This window comes from Oncorhynchus tshawytscha, linkage group LG12, assembly GCF_018296145.1.
Source record: "Oncorhynchus tshawytscha isolate Ot180627B linkage group LG12, Otsh_v2.0, whole genome shotgun sequence".
NCBI lineage: Eukaryota > Metazoa > Chordata > Actinopteri > Salmoniformes > Salmonidae > Oncorhynchus > Oncorhynchus tshawytscha.
In genome coordinates, this window is record NC_056440.1 from 26,500,184 (window position 1) to 26,516,759 (window position 16,576).

Below are 16,576 nucleotides of genomic sequence, written 5' to 3' on the forward strand. Positions count from 1 at the left end.
TGACCGGGTTGTCATGTCGGTAGTGTTGGGCTACTTTGAAAACCTATTGGTCGTGGGATGAGTGTCAGTTTTTTGGGTCTCAGGCGCTGCGCGAGTGGAAATTTGAAATGGAAGTTATGGAACTCCCTCACATACTTCTGTTACAGTGGGGCGAAAAAGTATTTAGTCAGTTACCAATTGTGCAAGTTCTCCCACTTAAAAAGATGAGAGAGGCCTGTAATTTTCATCATAGGTACACTTCAACTATGACAGACAAAATTATTTTTTTTAAATCCAGAAAATCACATTGTAGGATTTTTAATTAATTTATTTGCAAATTATGGTGGAAAATAAGTATTTGGTCACCTACAAACAAGCAAGATTTCTGGCTCTCACAGACCTGTAACTTCTTATTTAAGAGGCTCCTCTGTCCTCCACTCGTTACCTGTATTAATGGCACCTGTTTGAACTTGTTATCAGTATAAAAAACACCTGTCCACAACCTCAAACAGTCACACTCCAAACTCCACTATTGCCAAGACCAAAGAGCTGTCAAAGGACACCAAAAACAAAATTGTAGACCTGCACCTGGCTGGGAAGACTGAATCTGCAATAGGTAAGCAGCTTGGTTTGAAGAAATCAACTGTGGGAGCAATTATTAGGAAATGGAAGACATACAAGACCACTGATAATCTCCCTCGATCTGGGGCTCCACGCAAGATCTCACCCCGTGGGGTCAAAATGATCAGAAGAACGGTGAGCAAAAATCCCAGAACCACACGGGGGGACCTAGTGAATGACCTGCAGAGAGCTGGGACCAAAGTAACAAAGCCTACCATCAATAACACACTACGCCGCCAGGGACTCAAATCCTGCAGTACTAGACGTGTCCCCCTGCTTAAATAAAGGCGATTTTTTTTTTTTAATAAAAAGGTGTCAGAGGAAAGCCCAAAAAATTGTCTGGGACTCCAGTCACCCAAGCCTTAGACTGTTTTCTCTGCTACCGCACGGCAAGCAGTACCAGAGCGCCAAGTCTAGGACCAAAAGGCTCCTTAACAGCTTCTACCCCCAAGCCATAAGACTGCTGAACAATTAATCAAATGGACACCAGACTATTTACATGGAGAGATACTTGATGAAAACCTGCTCCAGAGCGCTCAGGACCTCAGACTGGGGCGAAGGTTCACCTTCCAACAGGACAACGATCCTAAGCACACAGCCAAGACAACGCAGGAGTGGCATTGGGACAAGTCTCTGAATGTCCTTGAGTGGCTCAGCCAGAGTCCAGACTCGAACCTGATCGAACATCTCTAGAGACCTGAAAATAGCTGTGCAGCGACGCTCCACATTCAACCTGACAGCTTGAATGGATTTCCAGAGAAGAATGGGAGAAACTCCACAAATACAGGTGTGCCAGGCTTGAGGTGTGATACCCAAGAAGACTGAGGATCGCTGCCAAAGGTGCTTCAACAAAATACTGAGTAAAGGGTCGGAATAGTGGTAAATGTGATTTGTTCTTATTTATAATACATTTGCAAACATTTATAAAAACCTGTTTTTGCTTTGTCATGGGGTAGTGTGTGTACATTGATGAGGAAATTAAATCATTGAATAGATTTTACAATAAGGGTGTAACGTATCAAAATGTGGAAAAAGTCAAGGGGTCTGAATACTTTCTGAATGCACTGTACTTCTCAGTAGTCTCTGAACAGCTTTCAATACCACTTACCTCAGCTGACATCAGTTCTGACTCATTACAATTACATTAGCAAAATGCACAGAGGTCATTGACTCTTGGAGATGTCCACAGATGCAGAAATAAAATAGGCTTTACTGGAGAACATGCAAGTAACTGTACTTCCACTGGTTACAGTTTGTACTAGAGAAGATAAGGGTGAATAACTTTGGGTAGTCTGAGATGTGAAGTCCGAAAGCCATATGGTTCAACTGCTGACAATTAACACGTGATGGTTCAACTGCTGACTTGCTTTCATTTTGGGAAAGGTGAGGAAGGGTGTGTCTATTTGTATTGCTGTTAAAATTCCCTCTGCACTCACGTATGTCTGATGTATCACAAGATACCTGCAGTTGTTAGTCATTATCAGTATAATCTGGGCCTGGTTTTTCCCAAGGATGGGGTTTCATCGACAATGATATTAGGTTTCTCTTTCTGGTGTCCGACATAGTATCTGTGTGAATGATAGGGAATTGTCTAGAATTATAGGGAAAGATGTAGAATGATGGAATTGTATAGAATTATAGGGAATGAGCTTTATACATGTTTGTGTGACATGTATAAATGCCAACGAAATATATATTTTTTTACATCCTTGGAATGGGAGCAAGTCATTGGGCTAGTTTATTTCATGGGGTTTAGGCTCTTACTCTGTTCTAAGTCAAACAAACAATTTATTGCACACAACTTTCTATAAATAGCAGCAGACTACATCATTATTATCAGAGAATAGAAACCGAAAGTGGTGGGAGGCAGAGAGGGAAAACGAATCTGAATTTGAGGGGCGGGGCAGATCAGCTGTTATATACCAGGCTCAGCTGTACACGGTCACCATCTTCAATCACAGAAGTTGTTTTTGTCAACATACCGATTTCTCAAAACTATTTGTTGAAACCGTTTGCAAGACTTCACAAGGACTTCTCAACAATATCTACTGAAAAAGGTAAGTATTTTTTTCATCATTAGGCTATAATACTTTATATAACTCTGCTGTTAAAGCTAAATAGCTATCAAGAAATTATCTTGCACATTATTTTAGTTATTGCAATGGGCTGAATCAATGGTAACCTTGAATCATGTAGGTTAATATAAAGGTTATAATATGTTGTATAAATTGTCATGAGCATGTATGATAATACCACCTTATGTCTGTCAATCATCTCATAATGATTCTCACTAAATTCCAACCATTTGAGTCAGTAGAAATGCTGATAGAGACACAAGATAAAGTATCATAAATGCTTTCAGCCAGTTATAAAGCATTATACCAGCAGGCTTTAAGTAAAGTGTTAAGACTAAATCATTCAATTGAGCTATGCTATTGTAAGGCCAAATAAATAATACATGAAATCCTCTTTCAGATATCTACCATGGAACTCACTATAACACTGTTGAATGGGGAATCACATCCCCTGACGGTTCAGCCACACACCACTCTGGGGTCACTCAAGAGTCTGATCAACCAACACTTTGGAGTGGCCATAGAAAGGCAGAGGCTGTCAGGTGTCAATGGGAACAACATCAGTCTCAGCGATGATTCAAAAACGTTGAGTGACTATGGCCTGCATTCAGGATCCAAAGTGATGGTGCTGATTACAGAACCCACTCATATCCAGGTGTTCCTGAAAAACGAAAAGGGCCAGACGCACACATATGAGGTGGTGTCAGGTGAGACTGTAACCCAGTTCAAAGCCAAGGTCCAAAACAAGGAGGGAGTCCCAGCCGACCAACAGAGGCTGATTCACGAGGGCAAGCAGCTCGATGATAGAAAGAAACTGGAAGACTATGGTGTCAGAAATCTAAGCACTATTCACCTGACGCTCCGTCTAAGGGGAGGCTGAAGACACCCAGTATCGACCTGAAACCACCTGAAGCCCTTAACTTATTATGCATTCCATGATCTTGTCCAAAAATGACCAGTGTTAATTTTGTAGTTAGTTGTAAACTTTTAAATTAAGCATGGCTGATATTGGCTTTTGTTGAAATAATGTTAATGACATTGTAATAAAGTAATAACCAAGTATAAAACTCAGTCTACCATCATTGTCATGGCTCCAACTCAAAACAAAAGTTAAAAGTTAAAGGTAATGGACTGGTTTTTGCTTTCATTTATAAAATACAGTTAAATCAAATGCATCAGGATGTAAAATACTTTGGCAGTTTCAGTCCGATGTGCTGTTGCTCCCTTATTTGACCTGATAGAGACAGAAAGAGCAGTAACATTTACAGTTGAGTTGAGACTCAAACTAAACTGAAGGCAGTCCACATGAGGAAACTACAGGCCAGCCTTGTCAGCAATATACACAATGGTCTGATAAATCTTAACATTGCATATTCATATGGTGTTAAATGAATTGCATTCAAGGTTGAAATTGTTACTGATATTAACTTTCTACAGCACATTTGCTTCATCTTAAATTATAATATACATTTGTATCTATCAAGAATAGGTAACATGTATTTATCATTGTTCAAACCAAAATACACCTTGGCACAATTAATTTAAGATTGGAAATTTCAGTAGTAAGAATTAACATTGAACATTTTAGTTATCGGTTATTCTGCATGTGAACAACCTATTAGATGTGTTATGATTTCGTTAGTGTAGTACTTTTGTAGTATGCGAGTGAAGTCCTTCACATCACCCCAGTCAATTTGCCTGGTTGTACCATCTTGCTGCACTGGTATTCACAGGCCTGTCCTTGTAACGTTCTGCAGCTTCAGAGGCACACCCTGTGCCTTCTTACTTCAGTAATCAGGGAGAAGATCTTGGGAGTCTTCACTTCCTCACAGATGCAAGGTAAGCATACCAAAATAAGGCCACCATGTTGGCAAACAGCACTCGAAACTGAAAACACAACAACACATATTGGTAACAGAGCACCACTACATTCCAGATGAATGCATAAAAGAAAAGCCAGTGAGAACTGCTCACCTCTAAAGCCACATAGTTGATGTTGATGAACTGGAAGGGGGTCCACACTTTCCAGTTCATCTTCAAGGCAGACCAATAACTACTATTCACTTTGCTCTGGAAGTCTGCCCACCTCTTACCCTAAAATAGCATTAGAATGGATGAAAATGAATGTTCAGCCATGGCAATAGTCTGGATTAGAATGTAATTAATGAACCACTAATTGAAATTAACTGTCTGAGTAGTACTGCATAATTTCACTAGGGCTAACCTAAACTGACAGACTAAGAGGCAGTCCCTGCATAAAGTTTGAACTACACAGAGTATTTTTTACATTTTTATACAAGACAGTGCTATCTGATCCAAGCAGGGAGAGTTGGTCAGTAATAATGGACTAAAGGAACCTAATGTTACTGCTTATAGCCCAAGGACTGTCTTGCGTCTGTTTTCTATAAACAAACACTGTAACATGGAAATATGTCCACGTGGGAACTCTATAAATTTGTGTAGTAATATAAACTTTTGTTTTTTGAAAATGATTTCTCGCTGATATGAAAGATACAGTTTGGGAAAATATAAGAAACAGAAGAAATGTATGTTCCCCCTCGGCCAGAAGATACTATCGTCAATAGGCGCTAAAGTCAGTAGCGTCTATGAATGGGCTAGTCAGGTGTATGGTACAGGAGACTCCATAGTGGAGAAGCTGACTTACCTCCAGGATGTTCATAACAAAGAAGAAAAGCAGCAGGAATGCAGGGGCGAAGATAAGGCGATCCAAGAGCAAGCGTTTCACCATGCAGTATGGAACAGTGGTAGGCATCAACACCTCCATAAGTTGGTAAAAGTAATGGCTTACAGGCCCAGTAATGAGCAACCTGAAACAAAAACGGGAAATTTCAATAGCTGTGTTCATTATACAGTACATTGCACATTTTTAAAAAACGAATTCAAGTGATTTGGACCTGATTTTAATCACATGCCTACCCATAAAAGGCAAAGCGGGCAGGTCCTGAAATGTCAATCTCCTTCACTGGGGTCCCTTCTTTGGCCTTTCGTTTTGCTTCCAATGCTTGCGATAGAAGATTTCCCATTGCTGAGAGAATGCCACTGAAAAAGATGTAGACCATTTATTTGTACTCATGCCATGGTAGTGGTTAAAGTTTGAAGAAAGTTTTCTTCTTTAAGTGCATTGAAACAATGCAACTATGACAGCAACTGTTGTCAGGAAAGATGAGGGAGGTTCTTAGAGCAGAGGCTGATTGGCTGAAAACAGACAGAGCAAAGTAGAAAGGTCTTGGCAAAAGGATATGTTTACCTTGCCTAGGCATAGTTTGCAAAGTAGCTCCATACCCTTACGATGTCTACCACAAATTAGTTAATGCATTTTTTTTAACAAGGCAAGTCAGTTAAGAACAATTTCTGTATGAGTGATCAGTTGTAATTGTTGTCAATTGTTAGGTGTTACACTAGTTAGCTATAAGATAACGAGAAAGACCCTGCAAGCTAACTAGCTAATGATCCCATTATATTCAAACTATTTCAATAGGCTAGCTACCGTTAGCTATACTGACCTCGTCACGGATTTGGTAAGAATTGGGTAATTCTTCAGCAGAATCAAGTATTGATGCAGCAGTCGCACATGGAAGGCAGAGTCTCGAATCGGTAAACTTTGTACAGGCATTGTCACGCTAGATATGTTGCATTTAGACGATACGTTTTGTGTTTGAATGACCACCACCGTACAGATGTGTCTGGCCCGATGACAGATATGTTTGGATAAATGATGTATATAAACCCTGGATTGCAGATGCTATGTACTGGCCAACGAGAGAATTTGAAGCCACCGGTCGGCCATATTGCCACAACCTAGAACTAGAAGCTGTCCTCGATATGAGTGGATGGAATTCTACAGTATTTTAATTAATGGTTTCAAGGGAGAAAAAATACATGTATTTACGTTTTTTTTGTAGAGGGGACAGTAACATTACAAAATCATACTTTAGGGAAATGTTTTTATATATATTTTCATGTTTATGTTAAGCTCACATAATATGTAAAAGTATACATTAAGTTGTCAATAATATAATAAACGTGGAACAAACAAATGCAGACATGAAAATTAAAACAATTCTATAGCTTCCAAAATATTTTTTTATAACGTGGGGGAGTGCGAAGATGGAGGGGCGGCGGCTTTAAAACCGCATCCCATGCCTGTCCTCTAGTGTATATATACAGCATTGGTATGGCCCTATAGTCATTGGTCTGGCCAGTGGCCACTCAAGGTCTGGAACGTAACCTGACAGTGGGCGGATTCGATTACGCTAAACTATTAAATGTATGGTACGTGACAGTGAAAGTGCAAAAACGGTGAGGGAGGAGCCCCTTCCCATATCGAACACTAATCTGCACCGCTCGGCCATTTTGTCAACAAGTGTTCATTGGGAAGACAGATAAAGCAATGAGTTTTGCATTTGAAAACAGAATCCTTCTCATTATTCGCTGTGGGCTTTGTATTGATTAGGGATCCCCATTAATCTTCCTGGGGTCCAAACATATTAAAGCACTTACACTTAGCACTTGCAAGGCAGCCCAGTTCCAAAACAAATGCAATCAATTTTCAACTGGTGCAAAACACCAGGCAACCGAACCCCCCCTCACTTCATGCGGCACATTACCTTTTTAATTTGAACCATTTCAATTTGGAGCATAATTTCCCAAACTCGGTTATGGGGACCCCAAGGGGTACCCTAGCACTACACTGCTGATTGAAATATATCAAAACTTTATAAATAGTTGAATATTTCATAATCAACTCTGTATTGGTAGGGCAAAAACCAGAACATGCACCCCATGAGGTCTCCAGGACTGAGTTTGGGAAACCCTGACAGAGACATCAACCCCAGAGGAAACATTCTAAATAGATTCTTCTCATATTGATTACAGTATCATAAAACAGCCTTGAATAACAGTACTTTTATTTTTAAAGTAGAAAAGCATAATACAAAATGTACTAAAAATCAAGAACAGAATAATTACATATTTACAGACCAGCCACATTTAGCTCAGGGTTTCACAAACCCAGTCCTGGGTTTCCTAAAAAATAATCTGATTCAAATAACCAGCTCATCAAGCTTTGATTACTTGAATCAGCTGTGTGGTGCTAAGGCAGAAACCAAAATGTGCACCCAGAGGTGGGGCCAGGACTGAGTTTGGGAAACCTTGATATAACTGCTATGTTTTGACATAACAAAGTGATACTTGTTGAGGTATTACTTAGCTTGAATGTAGATCAAATCCAATTACATTTTAAAAAGGGTGCAAACTGCAAACCAGAGTGAAAACTATAATCTGCCAATAAAGGAAATTAGTATGAACTTGCCCACTGCAGTAAACATTTACAAACATGTCACCCAGATATTTGATAACAAAAATAATACCATAAGCTTATGGTTTGGTAGCAGTAGTGATGAATCTAGTTAGTTGCATTTTGGAATCCCCACCATGAAAATAAGGCTGAGTGGGACATCTCAAAGTGCCTTCCAGTCTATGGGCTCCTTCCCTGATTTCTCCAGCAACTCATTGGTCTTTGAAAAGTGCTTGCATCCAAAGAAGCCTCGATGAGCAGATAAAGGGGAGGGGTGTACAGTGGGAAGGACATGGTGACGTTTCTACAGAGGATAAAGACAAAAGACCATTAAGCTGAGGTCAGTGGATTGTGTCAAGAATAGAAAAGTGTTTGTTTCACTATTAATACAATATTACATTTAACCAACCCTATCAATAGCTGCTCCCTTCTTCTGAGCATAGGCCCCCCACAGCATGAAGACGAGGCCCTCCCGGTTGGAGCTGAGCCACTGCACCACAGCGTCAGTGAAAGTTTCCCAGCCCTTGTCTTTGTGAGAGTTAGCCTGGTGAGCTCGGACGGTCAGCACAGCATTGAGCAGCAAGACACCTGGAAAGAGAAGCATTATGCCAGTTAGCTCCTGATAACTGCACATCAAGGCATTGAAGTTCATCAATGTCCAATTCATACTTCAATTTACTTGTTCTGATTATCTGCATGATCCTGAATAGTGCCTGCATTCATGACAGTCCTAAGATATTGCATCAAGAGTCTATGATATTTATACTGTATGTCTATAGCCAAACTTGCTAGACCAGGGGTGCCAAACTTAGGGCTGGCCTATATTGCCAAAATACATCACAACAAATTGGGACGGTATTTGATGTTTTGGAATAATAAAAACTTCTACATTTCCTTTATGAGTAGTGTAAAAACAGTGTAAAACAAACTTCAACCAAAAATAATTCAGTATTTTCATCCATTTCTGCATTTCCTGCACTCATTTGAGATCATTTCCACGTTGGGTTGCATGATATGGGCAAAACAATCTTGGCCTTAGTTTTAACCAAATATTGCAATTGCAATTTGACTAGCGATTTACATCAAAACACTTGGGTGAACTGTTGGAATGGAAATAGAATGAGGAATTATTGTGACAGGGTAGTAACCAATGTGTTGGTTAGTGTTTCATTGGGGACCCTATAATCTTTGACTACATTAAAATGTTTTTTTTCGTTGCTACTTCTATTCATGCGGACATGACGACAAATTAAATAAGATTGGCTTCTTAGCGTTCATAGCCATGGTTATCAACTGTCCTGCAGAAATGGAATGTCAACCACAGAATATAGATGTTGTGGTGGCAGCTGCAGGGAAATAGATTTTACTGCAGAGGAGTTAAAGTGTGTTGAATGATAGTGTCCCGTCCTCCCAGGCTGCCAGCCTGGTGTAGGATCAGATAGGGACAATTAGTGGAATAGTGGTGAGGTTAATGGGTGTAGAGCAATTTCTTTTCCCTTTTAATTCAAAGTGTAATGAATTCACAGTAGGTGGAAACAAAGGGCTTGATCTGAGAAATAGATGAATGGGGGGGGGGCCATAACAGGCTTCACACTCCAGTACAGTAGGTGGCGGTGCATGCACCTTTCCGTTGGTTGCGATCCGCCAATACAAATTTTAAATAGCATTCATGCTTTGCATATAACTCTTTAATTTAGAAGATAATGTTGCACGAACATGTTGATTTAGGCCTACAAAATCAATGGAATCAGGCTATATTAGCTAACTGCGTTTGCTCGGACTCAGTACATTTATTAGCTAGTTAGCAATTAGCATTAGAGGCTAAAACGATTTATTTTAGCCACAACTTTCTAAGAAGTCGCACAGTACGATACAAACTAATTGTGTAATTATATTACACTTGTGGAATATATTAAGACGCAAAGTGGAAATCAGCATCGTTATCAATATCGTGTTCCATGTGCGGCATTGACCATGCAGACTGGATCAAGCAAGTGGTCTCTTGGTCGAGCAAAAACAACTGCGCTCCTTGAGTGACGGGGCAGGGCTTGGTCTGTGTGGAAAGCGGAATGAGAGAGAGGAGAGACGACTCAAGTAGTGGAGTAAACTATAAAAACGGACACTACACACGGTGGAGTAGCGTCTCACATTTCACAAACAATATTCATATAATTTTTTTTTACATTGAAATAACATTATAGAAAGTAAAGTGGAATCCAAACCGGTCCGTGCATCGATACCGGCATATTGTAAAATACAGTATACCGCCCAGCCCTAGTCAAACTCAATTCCTCAAGGGCTCGTCTCTCTGCTGGCTTTCTTTATTTTGCTTTCAATTAGTGTCCACTTAAGACCTAGACAACCAGGCAAGGGGAGTTCCTAACTAATCAATGACTTTAACTGATCAATAAGGCAGAAGGGAGGAGCGTAAACTTGCAGACATTATGCCCTCCTGAGACACGTGTGCTCGACTATTGTGCCTACAGTACCTTGTTTAGCCCATCCAGTTAAATCTCCATGTCCAGGGTGCTGGAAGCCCTCTATATCAGACGCCAATTCTTTGTACATATTCAACAAGCTGAAAAAGAGAAGAGGCAATACATTTGACGATGTGGCAACTGTGTCAATGATATGAAAAACTAAAACCAATACCGAATAAAAGGCAAAAAAGCTAAATGTCCTTCACACAGATAAATATACAGAGCCTTCAGAAAGTATTCACACCCCTTGACTTTCTCCACATTTTGTTGTTACAGCCTGAATTAAAACATTTATTAAAAATGTAGATTTTGTTTTACACTGGCCTACACACAATACCCCATAATGTCAAAGTGGAATTATGTTTTTTTATTTATTTATAATTTTTTACAAATGAAAAGCTGAAATGTCTTGAGTCAATAAGTTTTCTACTTCTTTGTTATGGCAAGCCTAAATAAGTTCAGGAGAAAAAAATGTGCTTAACAAGTCACAGAAGTTAAATGCCCTCACTGTGTGCAATAACAGTGTTTAACATGATTTTTTGAATGACTACGTCATCTCTGTATCTCACATGCAATTACCTAAGGCCCCTCAGTCGAGCAGTGAATTTCAAACAGATTCAACCACAAAGACCAGGGAGGCCTCACAAAGGGCCTCTATTGGTAGACATTGAATATCCTTAAAGAATGGTGAAGTTATTAAGTACACTTTGGATGGTGTATCAATAACAGTTGGTTGGTGGCACCTTAATTGGGGAGGACAGACTCATGGTAATTGCTAGAGCAGAATTAGTGAAATGGTATCAAATACATAGAACACATGGTTTCCATGTGTTTGAAGCCATTCCATTTACTCCGTTATTATGAGTCATCCTCCCCTCAGCAGCCTCCACTGGTATCAATACACTAAGTCACTACAAAGTCACTAACTCAATTGCCCGGAGAGGAAGGAAACCGCTCAGGGATTTCACCATGACGCCAATAGGGAATTTAAAACAGTTAAAGAGACTAAAGGCTGTGATAGGAGAAAACCGAGTATAAATAAACATTGTAGTTCTCCACAATACTAACCTAATTAAACAGTGAAAAGAAAGATGCCTGCACAGAATAAAAATACTCCAAAACATTTATTCTGTTTGCAATAAGGCACTAAAGTAAAACAGCAAAAAAAATTGGCAAAGAAATTAACTTCATGTCCCGTACACAAAGCGTTATGTTTGGGGCAAATCCAACCCAACCAGGGCCTAAAATTAACACCCGCCACCTGCCAAATATGGGTAGATTTTGGCATTGGTGTGTAAGATGTCTATTTCCCCAACCACGTTGACAGATGGTCAGGGCTCAACAGTGCGAGCATTTCACTCACATGTGAATAAAAAGTCAAGTATGATCACATTTATATTAAAATAAATGGTGCAGTAGCTGTCTTCAAAGTATTTCTGCCGTTTTGTTTCATAGTTGGTAAATTAAATCGCACCAAGACAAAGAACGACAAATCCTATTTAGCCTATTCCACCTCACACTGCCTGGCTGGGGGCTGTGCGCATGTAAAGAGCTGAGTGAAAGATTCATTTTTACACCTCGATCACACCAACAGCATGAATGTACTTCTGGTACACCAGAAGTACATTCATTTCCAATGGAACACTGCATTTGCTCTGCAGCATGGCGTTGCAGAGGCAGTTGCGTGATGCTTACGTTGAACGTATGCGTCAAACTGTATGTGTAGACGGCTTGACAGAAATGGTAGCAGAAGGTGAAGGTTGAAATTTTGTTGCACGCATATCCAGATGATTCCGCATACTATTTTGAGCAATGAACACCATTCAATTCAGTCGTCAGTTGAAGGGTGTTTCCTCCGACACATTGGTGCAGCTGGCTTCCGAGTTAAGCGGGCTGGTGTTAAGAAGCTTGGTTTGGCGAGTCTTGTTTCAGGGGATGCATGACTCAACTTACACCTTTCCCAAGCCTGTTGGGGAGTTGTAGTGACAAGACAGGATCGCAATTGGATATCACGAAATTGAGGAGAAAAAGGGGGTAAAATAAAATAAGACTCACAGCTGTAGTCACTGCCAAAGGTGATTCTAACATGTATTGACCAAGGGGGTTGAATACCAATCTAATCAAGACAGGGTTTTATTTTTCATAAATATATATAAATATAAATAAATATATATATATTTTTTTAACAGATGTTAGAATTCTTCTTCCACATTGACATTCAAGTATTTTGTGTAGATCATTGACAAAAAAATTAATTTAAAAGACATTTCTAAAGGCACTGTATGTATTACACCATACATTTTATTGCAGGAAACATATTCCCCTTGCCTGGATATGTTCAACATGGTCTACAACGTAATAATACTGTAGGCTACCTGGGTGGAGGTGGGATAGGTCTCTGAACACTGAAGCATAATCCATGGGCTTGGTTTGGACCGTGATATGGGTCCTGACCGAGGACTACAACCTTGACCTGTACCAAGGAGAAATGGCTCCGAACATTATGGGCAGTGCAGTGGTTCTTCCCCCTGGAAATAACTTGTACAGTCTAACCTTATGAGTTGGCTCATACTGTACATTAGTGGGTTCTGCCCCTTAATATGAAAAACTGTACATGTGCCATTGTTGTCAAACACCTAAACTTACATCTTTGATGTCACACATCTGTGTCCAGGTGAAAACATGCTGAGGGGGTGGGTAGACAGTGTTCAGTTTCCTCTCTCCATCAACGAAAGACATCAACTGAAACAGTAAGGAGAGAAGGGAATTTGATTATGCCCATTTATGATAATCTGTACGATGTAGCTATGTGTGGGTAGACTCATCTTACGTTTCTGAAATAAGGCTTTCCAAACTCAGAGACCAAACTCTTTCTCCAACTCTCCCCAAATTCATCCGGTGTGTTACTGGCGGAAAGTTTCTCCAACGCAGCTTGCTTGTTTTTGGCGATTCGGGCCAGCAGTTCTGGACACACTGGAGAAGAAGGTGATTCCGTCGTTCCGTTGCCTGATAGCTTCAGCTTCTTCACCCGTTCAACCTTGATATATTGAGCAAAATGCAAGGTTGGTGAAACACGTGTGGCTGTTAATGGTGCAGCTAAAAACATTATTGGAGAACGTCTCAAATATGGTACATTCATTGCAAGCATTTTAGCCAGCTAGCAACATGTTCTAAATCTACTACGAAATTTCCTAAACACTGACGCCAGTGACGCCACTCCCTGTGATCGCTGATGGTAAAGATATCGCGAGATTTGTGTGTTACGGTCAAAGATGGTTTAGAATACTGGTTTGAAACACATGTTGTATGGTCTTTTCAACGTTATCACATAAAATGTAACAATTAAATCAATTATTTTGTTAGTTAGCAAGCAGATTATTGTAATAACAGCGTCAAGACAACAAGGTACGTGCTGGTGAAACAGTATATAACCTGATTTCAATGTGTATACATGCAACTTTAGGTTAAAAGTTGTAATGTACAGGATGTTAGCTACCTAAAATAGTTACACAATTGCACCGTTTTGTATTCATGCAGCTCGCGTGCAAACAATTATTATAAATGAATAGTGCGCTAATTCTCACATGTTTTTGGGCATCCTCTCTCTCATGTTCCCCTCCCGAAGCTCTCTTCTTCGAAATGGGCGAAAAAAAAGAATTGATAGTTTTCTGCCCTATCATTTTAGTAACCTTGATTAATTTGGTAGTAGTTGACTTAGAGCTTGCTTTCCTTATTGTTCAGCAGCATTAACACAGTCCCGCTTGTTTTGAACCACTTCTCTGACAGAACATTTCCCGCCAACTTGCGATGACGTATGGTAAGGTGAACGCGCAGGGCTTCTGTCACAGTATGGGCGGCGCTATCCAACATGGTCTCAGAGCATTTAGTATTATTCTGTACGTAATTTGGCCACTCGTTAGCATGATATGTGTTCATTTGTGGCTGTCCATCACCCATTTCGTATAATATGTTACAAATTACAATTCGTATTATATGTAATGAATTTGCAAAACGTACAATATAATACATTTGCAAAACGTGTTATATGTTACGAATTTGCAAAAAGTGCAATGTTATGTTAGCTAGGCTAGGGTTAGGGTTAAGTTTAGGAGTTAGGTTAAAGGTTAGCTAAAATGGTCAAGGTTAAGGGAAGGGTTAGCTAACATGCGAAGTAGTTGCAATGTAGCTAAAAAGTATTAAGTAGTTAAAAAGTTGCTAATTAGCTCAAATGCTAAAGATGTCCATGATGAGAGTTGAACACACAATATTTGGGTTGCTAGACGTTCACTTTTTATATACCAAGACCAACCATTGAAGTTGAAATTTAAAATGGTTAAGGCAGTGTTTACCAAACTCGGTCCTGGGAACCCCAGGGGGTGCACGTTTTGATAAATTGATTATTTGAATCAGCTGTGTAGTGCTATGGCAACAACAACAAAAGAGTGCACACCTTGGGGTCCCCAGGACCGAGTTTGGGAAACGCTGGGTAAGGGTAGAGGTTAAGGTAAGGGTTAGGGTTTAAGGGCAGGGACGTCCCAAGGACCCCGGGTGGCACTGTCCATCATAGTGTGCATTTTGTACCTGTTTACGTCAATGGTTATAGTTCAATGTTCATACTTGAGATTAGCAAGGTATTAAACTGTAATGGCCAAGTATAGTGATATGTTGTAAACTTTCTACTCACGTATTTAGTAATTAATTATCCTATGCTATACGTTTATCTGTAGGCCTATTCCTCCTGTTATCCGTACTCCTGTGTTCTCTTTTCATTCTTGGTCTAGGACATTATTACAAGGAAGTTTTCTCATGTTGGTGAGCACAGAGCAAGGTGGTGGCTGATGGATACATTTGTGAGTCAAACCAGGAAGCGCTATATTGATGGGACAACAGATGAACAGAGAGAACCTGTGTTGAAAAAATGTAAAGAGGAAGAATGCAATCAGGGGATTGTAAAGGAGGATGTGAAGGAGGATGCCTATTTGACTGAGTTCTCTCAGTCTTGGCAGAAGATTGAAGCAGAGGGACTGGACTGTGACTATGCTCTACTCTTTCCTAAAGAGGAAGCAGACTGCCTCTACACACAGCTGGAGGAGGAGGTAGTCTACCTCACAGGTATACAATTGTCACACTCAATTCAGTGACAGTTCAGATACATTTCTTCTTGGAATGTAGATGAGCCATTCTTATTTTGTTACAGGAGATAAAACAAAGATTCAGGTGTTTGGGAAGGTTTACAATGTCCCCAGAAAGCAGGCGTCTTGTGGGGACGCAGGACTAACCTACACCTATTCTGGAGTGAGTCTTCAGGCTAGCCCGTGGACTCCAACCTTGGAGTACATTCGTGATGCTGTTACAAAGGCAACAGGGCAAACCTTCAACTTCGTCCTGATTAACAGGTGAGTCTGTCTACACTGCTACAGAAGATTCTACATCTACAGAAATATATTCATTATGTCTTGCAACAGAAACAGTTTACCGTTTAAGAACCAAATAGAAGCAAATGGAGCAAAACAGGGAGAGACCTACTTGAATTTGTCCAATAGTTAGTAGTCCAATAGCTAGTTTTTGTTGCAAAACGTTTTCTGTTTGGAGTAAACGGTTTCGGTGTAATAAATACACTCTAGGACTGTTCGACTGTGATTCCATTGTAGCTGCTCCTGGTTTTCTCAGGTACAAAGATGGACATGATCACATGGGTGAGCACCGTGATGATGAGCGGGAACTGGACCCCCTCTGTCCCATCGCCTCTGTATCCCTGGGGGCGGTCCGGGACTTTGTTTTCAGACACCGGGAGTCACGGGGAAAACAGCGCCGACGGCAGATCAACCCGGTGAAGCTTGAACTGGCCCACGGGAGCGTGCTCCTCATGAACTCTCCCACAAACACCCACTGGTACCACAGCCTGCCAGCCCGCAAGAGGGTCCTCACACCCCGCATCAACCTTACCTTCAGACGCATCCTCCAAGACGGCAAGAAATGAGGGTCAGACATGTTCCGTTGGGAGTCTCACTTCATTGTGGCTGACGTCAGGGGACGTACTGTCCCCACTGCAATATTGATTAAACTAGTTTCTGAATTTGTTCATGATCCAATTCATAAAAATC

General features: G+C 40.4%; 4 protein-coding genes across 7 annotated transcripts; 2 read left to right on the top strand and 2 right to left on the bottom strand.

The window, feature by feature from the left end:
* Positions 1 to 2,507: 2,507 nt before the first annotated feature.
* LOC112262831 (polyubiquitin) lies at positions 2,508 to 3,742 on the top strand. Its single transcript, XM_024438616.2, has 2 exons — positions 2,508 to 2,657; positions 3,076 to 3,742. Exon 2 carries the CDS (start codon positions 3,085 to 3,087, stop codon positions 3,553 to 3,555), a length of 471 nt encoding a protein of 156 aa, XP_024294384.2. The 5' UTR covers positions 2,508 to 2,657; positions 3,076 to 3,084; the 3' UTR covers positions 3,556 to 3,742.
* A 57-nt stretch (positions 3,743 to 3,799) lies between these two features.
* Positions 3,800 to 6,465, bottom strand: pxmp2 (peroxisomal membrane protein 2). Its single transcript, XM_024438614.2, has 5 exons — positions 6,200 to 6,465; positions 5,613 to 5,735; positions 5,341 to 5,503; positions 4,650 to 4,769; positions 3,800 to 4,562 (listed from the first exon to the last, which is right to left on the bottom strand). Exons 1-5 carry the CDS (start codon positions 6,307 to 6,309, stop codon positions 4,494 to 4,496), a joined length of 585 nt encoding a protein of 194 aa, XP_024294382.1. The 5' UTR covers positions 6,310 to 6,465; the 3' UTR covers positions 3,800 to 4,493.
* Positions 6,466 to 7,586: 1,121 nt separating this feature from the next.
* On the bottom strand, positions 7,587 to 14,278 carry LOC112262827 (uracil-DNA glycosylase). 2 transcript variants are annotated; one of them, XM_024438612.2, is made up of 7 exons: positions 14,057 to 14,278; positions 13,303 to 13,509; positions 13,119 to 13,214; positions 12,848 to 12,945; positions 10,482 to 10,570; positions 8,402 to 8,580; positions 7,587 to 8,296 (listed from the first exon to the last, which is right to left on the bottom strand). In XM_024438612.2, the coding sequence occupies exons 1-7, from the start codon at positions 14,150 to 14,152 to the stop codon at positions 8,156 to 8,158; spliced, it is 906 nt and encodes a 301-aa protein (XP_024294380.1). In that variant the 5' UTR covers positions 14,153 to 14,278; the 3' UTR covers positions 7,587 to 8,155. The 2 variants fall into 2 exon arrangements, with proteins under 2 accessions (XP_024294380.1, XP_024294379.1); XM_024438611.2 differs by lacking the exon at positions 14,057 to 14,278 and having other exon boundaries at positions 13,303 to 13,691.
* On the top strand, positions 13,689 to 16,552 carry alkbh2 (alkB homolog 2, alpha-ketoglutarate dependent dioxygenase). Of its 3 annotated transcripts, XM_024438613.2 has the most exons (5): positions 13,689 to 13,877; positions 14,259 to 14,289; positions 15,254 to 15,584; positions 15,670 to 15,868; positions 16,143 to 16,552. In XM_024438613.2, exons 2-5 carry the CDS (start codon positions 14,287 to 14,289, stop codon positions 16,450 to 16,452), a joined length of 843 nt encoding a protein of 280 aa, XP_024294381.1. In that variant the 5' UTR covers positions 13,689 to 13,877; positions 14,259 to 14,286; the 3' UTR covers positions 16,453 to 16,552. The 3 variants fall into 3 exon arrangements, with proteins under 3 accessions (XP_024294381.1, XP_042187453.1, XP_042187452.1); XM_042331519.1 differs by having other exon boundaries at positions 14,259 to 15,584; XM_042331518.1 differs by lacking the exon at positions 14,259 to 14,289.
* Positions 16,553 to 16,576: the final 24 nt, after the last annotated feature.

Coding starts and splice junctions, on each gene's coding strand:
- LOC112262831 (XM_024438616.2), top strand. CDS start 3,085: ATGGAACTCACTATAACACTGTTGAATGGGGAATCACATCCCCTGACG.
- pxmp2 (XM_024438614.2), bottom strand. CDS start 6,309: ATGCCTGTACAAAGTTTACCGATTCGAGACTCTGCCTTCCATGTGCGA. Junction 5,736..6,199: donor CTTACCAAATCCGTGACGAG/GTCAGTATAGCT, acceptor CATCTTTTTCAG/TGGCATTCTCTCAGCAATGG. Junction 4,563..4,649: donor TCAACTATGTGGCTTTAGAG/GTGAGCAGTTCT, acceptor TTGTGTTTTCAG/TTTCGAGTGCTGTTTGCCAA.
- LOC112262827 (XM_024438611.2), bottom strand. CDS start 13,620: ATGCTTGCAATGAATGTACCATATTTGAGACGTTCTCCAATAATGTTT. Junction 10,571..12,847: donor CCTATCCCACCTCCACCCAG/GTAGCCTACAGT, acceptor TCTCTTTTTCAG/CTTGTTGAATATGTACAAAG. Junction 8,581..10,481: donor AACTGGATGGGCTAAACAAG/GTACTGTAGGCA, acceptor TTCTCTTTCCAG/GTGTCTTGCTGCTCAATGCT.
- alkbh2 (XM_024438613.2), top strand. Junction 15,585..15,669: donor GGAGGTAGTCTACCTCACAG/GTATACAATTGT, acceptor ATTTTGTTACAG/GAGATAAAACAAAGATTCAG. Junction 15,869..16,142: donor AACTTCGTCCTGATTAACAG/GTGAGTCTGTCT, acceptor TGGTTTTCTCAG/GTACAAAGATGGACATGATC.